General features: G+C 28.7%; 1 protein-coding gene across 1 annotated transcript; it reads left to right on the top strand.

Moving 5' to 3' along the window:
- Positions 1–432: 432 nt before the first annotated feature.
- On the top strand, positions 433–3,096 carry LOC130802745 (protein EPIDERMAL PATTERNING FACTOR 2-like). The gene is made up of 3 exons (XM_057666804.1): positions 433–676; positions 784–848; positions 2,797–3,096. Exons 1-3 carry the CDS (start codon positions 562–564, stop codon positions 2,989–2,991), a joined length of 375 nt encoding a protein of 124 aa, XP_057522787.1. The 5' UTR covers positions 433–561; the 3' UTR covers positions 2,992–3,096.
- Positions 3,097–12,708: the final 9,612 nt, after the last annotated feature.

Genomic DNA, 12,708 nt, shown 5'->3' with positions numbered 1-12,708 from the left:
CAAAACGTGCGACTTGGCCTAGGTCGAGTCATACAAAACATGCGACTAGTTCCATTTTTCAATTTTTTAAATTTTTTATGATTTTTCAATTAATATTTGTTTTTTAATTTAATTAAAGTTAGTAAATTTAGTTTAAGGATAATAGGTTTTATTTTATAATCGAAAAATAGACGCAATAAATTTTCGTAATTTTATTAAAAAAATATGACATAACTATATTTAAGAAGTGGGTTGATTTATTCTTGGTAGCATAGGAGTACTCCTATAATAGAACCCCCAAGATAAGATATTTGACTGAGAGACAATCATGAATCATGTGATGCACTTAAAGGATGGTAAATATGATGAGTTAATGCGAAATATTATTACATTACATGTATTGATGTATAATGTACTTTTATTTTTAGTTCTAACATTTACAATCCCGCCTATTAATTTCCTCATTTCTTATAAAGTTGACAACGCTCATTTTTATTTCTTCACCTCAATAACATCATATTTCATATTTCCTCAAAAGGCTGTATTTTTATTCTAAAATCCTCCTTTTTCTTCTAATAAAATATGAAATTCTCACTTAATGCCAATAATAAATATTACTTATTATTTCTGTTACTTATTATATTGTTTATGTTTTCTATTGGGGTTACTACCCACTATTCCAACCCTAAACAACATTGTAAGTTCTAACTTACTGCCAATGCTTTAATTGTATTTAATTTATTTACTTATTATTTATTATTTCAAATTAATTAAAGTTCATATATTCATCTTATATATTGCAAGATTTATCTGCGAATCTGCTTCCAATAAATTCTATTGATGGAGATCTCAGTCACTCCGACCCAAAGGTAATGTATTCATAACATCACTCACATTTCATATATCAATTATATCGTTTTTTTTTTTTTTTTTTTTTTTTTCTTGTGTGTTTGGTGCATTTGTTAAGAAGTTATTACTGGCTTAGAGGAGTTAAAATATTACTTTAAAAAGGATCACAATTTAGTAAATTTACAATTTAAGTTGCATTTAGTGGTATATAAAATTGTTTTTAAATTGTTTGACTTATTATGTTCCAAAAAAATAATAGTTTAAGATTTTTTTCTATATTCTTTGTAATATATTATATTCTAATAGGCAATAATAATTATACCAGAAATATTTCTTTTACTAAATAATTTTAATTTGAATAAATAATTAGACATCTGAATATTTAACTATTACAATTATACAAAAATAAATATATAGTTACTGCAAATAATTACCAACCCAACTACGTTATATATTCTTTGTTACACAATTGAAATGCTACGTACCATTAATTAATTAAAGTATTAACTGAGGAAGACAACTACAATGACAAATACAGCATATTCATTCTTGTCTCTCCTGTCACCCCTCTTTTGAAATTATATGTACTTCCTCTATTGTTTTTTCTTTATCTATTTACATCTACGGTTAATAATGTCAAAAAAGAATATTTTTTATACTTGACAATTTTATCCTCATAAAAGTTAAACAATAATCCATTTTATTGATGTGTGGGTATCTTGTGGTAAAAAACATAAAAACCAACAATAATGTAGGTGTTATTTAAAAGCAATCTAGAAATATTATTTAATATTCACAAATTCTTGTATAAGACGGTCTCACCGTGAGACATGTTTTATACTTGTGTTAAATAGCTCAATAATAAAAACTTTTAATTTATGGGCCTCTTATTTTGAGGTCACTTCACCGTGAGACGTTCTATACAAAAAGATTTAAATATTTATTAGCCTATTATTCATAAAATTATTGCTTTATGGATCTCATATTCTCATCTAAAAGGCATCCATGAATATATCAAATAGCATTTGGGTCAGGCTGCCACAATAGCTATGGTAGTTGGCTATTATTGCCAAACACTACATTTGATAAAACACTTATTTTTCAAACTCGCTCTAAATTACTTTTTTTTGTTGAACTCTAAATCACTTATATATAACTCTAAATTTATCTCAAAGTATATTTTTTTTGGAAAGTTCCTTTACTATTTTAAATATTTAATTTGTATTTATAACATTTTGAATTAACGAGTAATTAAAAACAAATGCTTATAGTTTCTATTAGAAAAATCAATCGATCAGATTGTTTTATTGTGCTAGTTGGCTTTAAAAGCCAATGATAATTATAGAATTACCTGATATTTACTATATAAATTAAATTTATTTTTGTCCATTTTAATTTTTTATGTTTTATTTATTTAACTTTTTATTGAGGGGTTTTATTAATTGAATATAATTTTTGTTACTTAATGATAATATTATTATATTAAGATAGAGGCCTATAAAGCAAAAATTATATTAAATGATGATATGTTTATCAACTACTCTAGTAGTAGTTTACTAAAAAATTTTATTTTATGGAAAATAAAGCAAGAAAATAATCTGCTTCACCAAAAGTACATCATTTAACCATTGATTGTTTAATATGCTCATTGATATTTAATTTATTGGTTGTTTCATCCATGTTAATATTATTTATCTTTCAAGCTTATTTTATGTATTGTCGCTAATGTGTAAGAAGAAATGTAATCAAGTAAGATCTTGTTTAAATTATGTAAGCACATTTATGATATCAACTTTTATAATTTTAGTTAAGCGTAGTTTAAGATATAAATGATCAAAGTTACACAATGAATTAATAGGGTAAAAACTAAAATGTAACAAGTATAATAAATGTAGAAAACAATTATTAAAAAAATAAAGTTTAATAATAATAATAATAATAATAATAATAGTAAACTGTGTATGATAGGGTGGAGTTAAGGAAGAGTTAGAGAGAGAAGTATACCCAATGGGTTCAAGTTTGCCAGACTGCACACATGCTTGTGGAGTATGCTCACCATGCAAGAGGGTTATGGTTAGCTTCAAATGTTCCTCAGAATCTTGCCCAATTGTTTACAGATGCATGTGTAATGGCAAATATTACCATGTCCCTTCTTCAAAGTGAACCTTAAATTAAATTGGATCTCTTTAATTTATTTAATTTATTTCATCACTTTTGTAATGCTTCAATTTACTCTCAAAATTAATATTGAATTCGGAGTTTCGTTTCATGTGCTTTTTGTTTGGTTACTCTCAAAATTTATTTATTTATTTATTTATTTATTTATTTATTTATTTCATCACCTTATAATTTATGCTTACTACAAGTAATTGCATCTTACAATATACTATAATAACTACCCTAACAAGCATAGGAATTTAAACTTTCTAAGTATGTCAAATTGCATTTTGTTTGGTTAATAATTAACATAGAACTTTATAAATTCTTAGAGATTTAAATTTCTAGGATTTGTAGGAAATTAATCATCATGGTACCCTTTATGATTACAAATTCTTGTTTTAATTTGAAATTATTACAACCACCAAACAATATTGTTTAATTCATAGGAAATTAGGAAAGAAATTATTTTTCGTGTATTATAATTTTCTGCTGAAATTTAATTTTATATGACAATCAAAAAGTCATGTAAAATTAGACACTTTATACGTGCTCACAATCAATTTTGTCCCTCTTGCATGTAAAAGAAGCCAATCAATTTACATTTATTTTAAATCTTGCTAGATAGATTATGTGTAAAGCACAGATGCTATAAATATTTTCAGATATGAATATTGATATTATTTTATAATATTAATTTATTTACAAGATAAACTTTATTATTAAATGTTTGACTTTGTTATAATAATAAAATCATCAAAGCAAATAAAATTTTATTACACAATTATCTTGATACATATATGTGAAAAAATAAATAAAAAATTACCTGTCACTTATAAAATTATAGAAGTCATTTTTATAATTTGATTATATCACATCTGATTAAGAGATATTTTTGCATAACTAAATCCAAACTGTCACATAAATTATTCACAGTAATTATTAATAATTAAAAGCATTCTTATTGAAATCACAATTCTAATCTACCATTTTACGATCCAAAAACAAGTGAGCGATTCGAATTATAGGTAAAATTGAAAGTTGGTAGAACTTACGATTCTAATTAAAATAAAATATGTAGAGTAGAATCATAACATGATTCTACAATACTGCGATTTAACGATTCGATTCTACTAATCTAGTCTTAATTTTTATTAATATTTCTAACGTACCCTGTTTCATTAATTGTTCTTATGCTTTAACGATCTTTCATCATAATTTCTAGAAAATAAATTTTTTCATTGGGATGAAGATTTAAACTAATTATTAAATAATTTTCTATTTCACTCTTAAAGATGAAGCGAATGAAACTTTAATAAATAAACATAAACTTTTGAGAAGAATAATTATGACCGGATAGTAAATTTAAGTTTATTATAGCATCTTACGATCCTACAATTCGATTCTACATGTTTGAATGATTCCAAGTACAATTCCGATTTTAACAACTTTGATTAAGATCGAAATGTTATGTAATAAAAGGGTAATTTATGAAATATAGTAAAATATTTCAAAAGACGAATTCCAAATTAATTATTTAACTTAAATATTAAAATTAGATGATCACATGCTAATGTATGAAGTATTGTACGGTATTTCAAATGATACTTTATAAACATGGATCATAGTACAATATTTTACATGATAGTTTAATAACATGAAACGTAATACATTTATATGTTGTATACTTGTATCTCTTACATATTATATCACTTGAAATACTTATAATACACTTACTAAGAAAAGTTAAAAGTCATCAACAATAATAAATAAGAGGGAGTATTTAGCAAAAATGTAGTCAATTTAGTGATATATATATATATATATATATATATATATATATATATATATATATATATATATATATATATATATATATATATATATATATATATATATATATATATATATATATATATATATATATATATATATATATATATATATATATATATATATATATATATATATATATATATATATATATATATATATATATATATATATATATATATATATATATATATAATCATGATTTATTATTTATGTTAAGATAAAGATTTACATGTATATACTTTTTTTTGGTATCTATTTATCTATATATTCTTAAATCTTAAAAGTATACAAGAAGAGTTAAAAAAACCAAATTATTTTTTTATCTAGTCAATAAAATATACTAATGAACAAACAATTTGAGACACAAGTCGCACTATTATTAAAAATTTTTCCTCCTTTTTTCTATTATTAACAGGGAAACTTTTGTTATTTGACTTAATATTTAAGGAAACAATTAACTCATTAAAACATGTGATATTTGTTGAATAACTATAGCCATATGTAATGATCTATTTAAATACTATATTTCTTTATATAAACCTTAAAAAGAATATACATGTAGACTTTGTTTTAACTTAGATAATAAATGATCATATAATGAATAAGCTAATTAATTTGGCTATTTTATTTAACTCAATCCTCCCTCCCATCTATCATGGCTAAGACTTTTAAAGTTTATTTGTCTTAATTATTAATTACTATAAGCATATATTTCAATATTGTTGTATAATAAATTATTTATTCACCTTGATAATGATAATATCCTAGTAAATACAAAGATTTAATAATTAAGTTTATGTTGATAATGTATTAATTTTCTATCATTTTTTATCTTTTCTCATTATTTATTTATTTTTTCAATTGAAAATTGGATATATAATTAATTCAAGTACATCATTTTATTTTTTAATCAATTTTTCCATGTGTAGTACAATATCCAACCTTATAAAATGTAGGAATTAAAGGTTTTTTTTTCAACCCAAAATTCTTTTAAAGTAACTAAATCTTTTTTTTAAATATTTATAGTCATTTATTTTTGTGATTAAAACACAATGAAAAGCTTCTCTTGCAAGCTTAATTTAAATACTTTTTATTATATAGTAGTATGAGTATCTTGCATAACGTAAATCTCACTAAAACTAATTGTTTCTCATATAACTTGATTTCATTTAAATAATGATGATTTTTTTAATATCTTTACTTATAGAATTTATTATAATCGCACGTTGTTATTATTAGTTTATGTCTATTATTAAATATATGTATATATATTTACATACTTACACAACCGTGCATTACATGGGCATATATACTAGTTACTTTCAATTTTTCGAACTTTTAAAGAACGTATTGAAAATTGGAATTTGATTACTTTCTAAATTTTTAAAAGTTTGCGCACATATTAAAAATATTTTTGTCAATAATGAAATCATTTTCATTTTCTTATTCAAAAAATATTCACCACAACTTAAATATTTCATCATTATAGTTGATTTAAAATTATTCCAACATAAATAATTGCTATTAAAACTTTTCATAATAAAAACTACCTACTACTCTCTCTGTTTTTTTTTTTGTTTGTCCACTTTATCTTTTGCATGCATAATTTAGCAAATTTTAAGCTTTAATATTTCTAAGTACGAATCGTTAAAAATTATAAAAATTATAAAAATTATATTTTTAAAAAATTTACATCAAAACAAATTTAACAAGATCTTCCATAAATATATTTTATCTTCAATATATACTTCAAAAATCTAAATTAAGTTTCTCTCTCTTAAAATAGACAAACAAAAAGAAATATAGGGAGCACAACTTAAAATTTTCATTTTCCAAACTTTTACTCTTTTTTCCTCATGGATAAATAAGAAACGATGGATGTAGAAATTTTAAGTTTGAGTAATCATCCCAAATTGATAAAATTTATGAAAATGATTATCATTAAGCTATATTGATGAAATTAAAGGATCCAAACATGTTAAAAAATATCCGTCAATAATTTTGAAGTATTATACTCCCTCATATTCATCTTAGGAGTTCCATTTGACTTTTCACGAATTTTAAAGAGAGTCAAAAGTGGACTCTAAGGGTAGGAAAGAGAGTGATATTATGGGTTTTTTAATGTAAGAAAGGAAAATTAGTATGGGTAATGAAAGGTATAATTGAAAATAGGATAAAGTTACTAAGGGTATAAAAGTCAAAAACCCATACCGAAAATAGAAATGGGACAATTAAGGTGACTTGGCCATAAAAGGAAATGAGACACATAAGCTGAATAGGAGGGAGTATTTGAATTACTACTCTGTTTATCATAAAGATTTCATTCTTTTTTCTATGATCTCATTATTGAACGATTTCAATTTTCCACAAATCATACATTATACAAAAAGGTTTAGAAAATTTCAAGTGTCACAACTAAAGAGAGATCTGCCAAATGGATTTATTTATTAGCTAAAGAAAAATGACATTATATTTGATCTTGACCAATATATTTATCATTAAAATATCTTTGACTAACATTTATTTATAGTTGAATTGAATAAGTTAGAAAATCCAATATACGACACAATATATTGTTAATAATTTCAAAAATTACAAAGTTAAATTAAACATTTAACTGTTAAAATTCAATATTTCTACTAAATAATATATCTGGCTTTATTTTTTTTTAACTTATTATGTTTATATATAATGATGGTAAAAATAACTCGTCCAACAAGTGTTGAGCTCAAGCATTGTTTTGAGTATGTGGGTTTGGTGTGTGTTGGATGCAAATACCTAATCTGTACAGTCTCAATTGAGTCTAGTGTTGTTGTTTTGGTTGTGTTTTGTGTGTAGCTTGCTATTTTTGTTCAGAACCAATAGTTGCCTACTTATCAAGATGGGCATGTTTTCTTGGGGTTAGTTGCCTATCAACTTGCTAATCGAAGGGGTCAGCTTTATCATCGATGTCCCAACTCCTCCCAAATAACGAAAATGACTGAAACCCAAAACGCACCAAATCTTGATTCTGCCATCCTCGAAAACGAGGTACTAACCCCAAGGTCTTCATTGAGGCATCTCAAGAAATCAGACTATACACGAACCCGGACAACCATGCTATATGGGTCTTCACCTGGAGCCCCATCTGAAATTAGGGTTTCTCGGAAAAATACAATAGCAACAGCGGGTACGGTTTCGAACAGAAACACGAACGGGTTTGAACAGAAAACAGGTGATGCACAACAGCAGAATGCATATGCTCCAAATCCTGCGAATCGTTCTATGAATTTTCAAGAACAGAATGTGCGCGTATTACCCTCAGAAACTGTTAGAGCTACGGGTCCATGTATATGCCTCCTATTAAAATATCTTATTCTGATATTGCTGAGGAATTAAACTATTGGGAGTGATCTATTGTTTGTTATATTCTTGGTGCAACCCCATCCCTTCATGTTGTTCAGGGCGTTGTAAAGAGGATTTGGGATCCTACTACGATTGACAAAATCGGAACAGTTGCTATGGGCTTTTATCTGATTCGAATGAAGTCTGACTGTCTAAGGAGAGTATGGTCACTACTTGTGAATCCAATGGAATATATTTGACAAAAAAACCTTTTATTGTGAAAACTTAGAGCAAGAACATGACTTATGAGAAGGAAGGCCTCTCCAATATTCCAATTAGGGTGAGATTTCCGGGATTGAGTATGCATTATTGGGGTGAGAACTGCTTAAAACTGATTGCTAGTATATTGGGCAGAGTTATTAGGATTGATAATGCCACTTTGAATAAGGACCGTATGGCTTTTGCTAGAGTTCTTATGAACATCAATATCAAGAACGGCTTTCATGACTCCATTGCCTTCACAAATGAAGATGATGAATTAATATCTACTAAGGTTGTATATGACTGGAAACCATTGATTTGTAGCAAATGCAAGCAACTAGGCCATGCCGAGGATGTATGTAGAGTAGGCGTCGTAAGGCGGTAGATCCCTAATCCCAAACTGCCTATTCTACAGGTGGATGAGGATGGTTTGCAATTGGTTACGAAAGGCAGAAGTACTACTACCTATGTTGAGCAACTAGTGGCAGTTGTTGAACCTTTGCTTGCTACTACCCCTACTGCTACTACTATATTAGCTACTAGTAATACCTTTGAGGCATTGTCTATACATAATGACAACTCTATGGAGGAGGATAATGAAACAGCGATGGGAGATACATCTCATCCCTCACCCAATGAATAACATTCTCGCTTGGAACATAAGAGGGCTAAACAAAAGGAAAAACAGCTTGAGATAGCAAAGTTTATCTCTCATAATCGTATTAGTTCGTTTGCCCTCTTTGAAACTAAGGTAAAGGCAAAAGGCATAGGACAACTTTACCAAAAATTATGCCCGAGTTGGTGTTTTTCTCACAATATTCATTAGGATAGCAGCGGTAGAATTGTCATCGGTTGGAAAACTGAAGATATGCAAGTTAATATCAAAATGTGTACTAACCAATTGATGCACCTGGAGGTGAAACCTGGTTTGGGTGACCATTTCTTATGTTCCTTTGTATACGCTTATTCTCATAAAAAAAAGAGCAGCTTAATCTCCTGTCTTCCCTTGAGCATGTAGCACACACCGTCAAGGGAAGAATTGGCCAAGTTGTCCGTATGTCTGAGAACTTGCCTCTTCGTAATTGTACGGCCATGTAGACTCAATTAGGAACGGGAACAGCAACAAGAGGGGGTGAATTGTTGTTGTTACTAGTTTAAGCGTTTTTGCCCTATTTTTGCGGAATTGAATAAAATAAATAAAGCTTAAACTTAGAGCAAAATAATAAAAGAGACAAACGATTTTTACGTGGAAACCTTCTAAGCCTAAATAGAATGAAAAACCACAACCCTTCGGGATTTTTAAATTCTCCACTATGTTTAAGGCAATTCGTTACAATTACATTAAACACCTTACTTCGCTAGAAGCGCATCAACTAGGTCAATCTCTCTTTACTATTGCTTAACTCAAAGCAACAAACTTAGCTTCACTAAAAGCTAAACTCCACACTAGCTTCACTAAAAGCTATCAAATTCCCCCTTAGACTCACCCGAGTCTAATTACAAATACTCTCAAAAACCCTTACAAAAAGGATAAAAATTCTTTAAATAAAAAATCAATAAGTTGCACAAGAAAATATTGTCAGTTAATTGATAATTTTTGAAACAAAATATTTCTTGTAAATTTCCAAAAATAATCGCATGAAAATAACAAAGCTCATACGTTGGATACTTAGGAACAACCGAATTCAATTGCTATTTATAACAAATAAAATCTCTAATAAAATAGAATAATCCAATCCATTATTCCTTATCCATAATGATCATGGGAATAATGTGGATTTAAACCAACAAACAGTTATCTCCTTAAAGTAAGCATAAAACTTGATTAAATCCAGTACACGGTTATAACAACAATAACCGTTGTTCCCATTTACTAATAATAGGTTCTGTTCCCATAAGCAGCAGTTTCCTTATTAGCAGTTTCTTCAACAGCAGTTCCTATTCCAGTAATAATTGCTAGAACTTTATGCTAATTATAGAAACGGTTAGGCTTACTAAAATAGAGACGGTTACTTACTAACTAATTATAGGAATTGGTTATCTTAGGCTCTTAGAAGAGAAAATGGCTGCTATACCTATATTTAGTAAATTCCATTATTTACTAAATATAAGTCCAAAAAAGATTTTTTAATTAAAACGTTGGTTCTTAAAAAAAACTTTGCCAATTAGTTTTGATAAATTATAATTGCAACAAATTAACTTTATTTAATACATTAACTAAAAATAATAATTAAAAATAAATAACCAGAATTTCCAATTAACGTAGGCTGACTTCAGCTCAGGAACAGTGCGCTGTCTCTGAATTCCAGTTTTGCTAGAACATCCAACTTGGGAACAGTAGACCTCCTGTCTCCATTTTACATTCCAAGCGATATACTCTTTTAACATCTCTTGGAACCTTTTGACACGTACATTTCCATGAACCAAGCCATAGGTACTATCAACGATCATAATCACGACCGGATATCGACCTGCACATAATCTCTAAAAACATATTTGTTTAAATACAGTGTAGTCATCATCAAAACTCAAGAGGTTCAACAGGCCACCTGTGGGTTATATGACATGAAGAGTGATAGTAGGTTTTATACATGGAATAACAAGCAAGCTGGAACAAAGAGAGTCTTTAGCAAAATTAATCGTACCTTATGCAATGACATATGGGAAGATCAATTCCCAACTTCCGAAGTTTTCTTCCTCCCTAAGGGTGACCTCGATCACTCCCCTATGCTATTGCAGTTCTTCACTCAGGTAAAGACTAAATAGTCTTTTAAATTTTGTAATTATTGGGCTAACAATGAATGTTTTGTGGTTTTCGTAAGCAAAGTTTGGAAAAGAACACATTCCAGGATGTATGAGTTACCAAATCTAATAGAAATTCCGTATCTTGAAGCATGAGCTAAGGCATAAATTTTATCAAACCCCTATTCAAGCTATCCTTGCAAAAGCTCAACATGATTTCACTGAAGCTCAAACTCAACTACATCTGAACCCTCATGATGAATTCCTTGTTGATGTCGAAACTTGTATGGCTATGCACTTGAAGAAAGCTAAGAAGGATTATGCCTCTTACATCCAGCAACAAGCTAAACTCAACTGGTTACAATATGGGGATGAAAACACCTCTTTGTTTCACAACAACATTAATCAAAGGAGGAAGCAGAGTATAATTAATCTCCTAACTTTGAACGGCAAGAAACTCTCCGATCCTACTCATATTCAACAGACCTTCATGTCTTTTTATTCTGAGTTACTGTGCAGTAGTCTAGAGAATAGAAAGCGCATTAATATGCCTACAATCCAGGCTGGGACGACTCTAACACAAGATCCGTGGCCTTTGTTGGATTTATCATTTAATGCTGATGAGATAAAGGAGGCCCTCTGACGTGATCCATGCTATCCAAACCTTCTTTCGCAATGGAAAACTCTTATAATCCTGGAATATTGCAGCTATTACTCTTGTCCCTAAAGTCCCTTGCCCATCTCATCCAGGGGACTTTAGACCTATCTCTTGCTGCCACACAATATACAAATATGTATCCAAGCTTCTTTGCTCTAGGCTTAAGTGTGTTCTAGGAAAAATAGTGAATCAAACAAAAGGTGCCTTTGTTGCAGATAGACATATATCTCATAACATCCTCGTATACCAAGATTTGGTGAAGCATTACTCAAGGAAGCGTTCCTCACAACAACATGGGGATTCTGCCACAATTAGGAGACGACAACACACACTGATTCTTAGCAATGGTTTTGATGTCTTGAATTTGGAGCATGAAAATTATGAGAATGTATAACTTTCGAATAACATAGCGCTAAGAGCTGATCCCATTTTGGATGATGATTAGTATTGGAGCATGGAATATCAAGGGTATTAATAAGGCTAAAAATCAGTTAGAGATAGCCCGTTTTATCTTCTCTTATAATATTAGCCTTATTGGTCTCCTTGAAACCAAGGTGAAGCGTAGAGGGTTGAGGATGCTTTACCTTCTTATGTTCCTCAATTGATGTATCATAACTAATTTTGCTTGACATGATGACGGTTGTATTATAGTAGCATGGAGAGGAGAGGATGTGCACTTAGATATTTTGAATTTTCAGAGTCAATTCATACATGTAGTAGTATTCCCAAATCATGGTAACCAGTTCCTTTGCAAATTTGTTTAAATTTCTTCGGACAAGTGTGAACGGCAACAATTGCTCTATGATCTTCAAGCTATGAGTAAATCCATCACCTCCCCTTGGATTATTCTCGGAGACTTCAACTGTGTGGCAAATCTTAACGAACTGAAAGGTTCCCTTGTA

This window comes from Amaranthus tricolor, chromosome 16 (genome assembly GCF_026212465.1).
Source record: "Amaranthus tricolor cultivar Red isolate AtriRed21 chromosome 16, ASM2621246v1, whole genome shotgun sequence".
NCBI lineage: Eukaryota > Viridiplantae > Streptophyta > Magnoliopsida > Caryophyllales > Amaranthaceae > Amaranthus > Amaranthus tricolor.
Note: the sequence above shows the minus strand (reverse complement) of the source record. Positions and strands in the feature narration are given on the sequence as shown.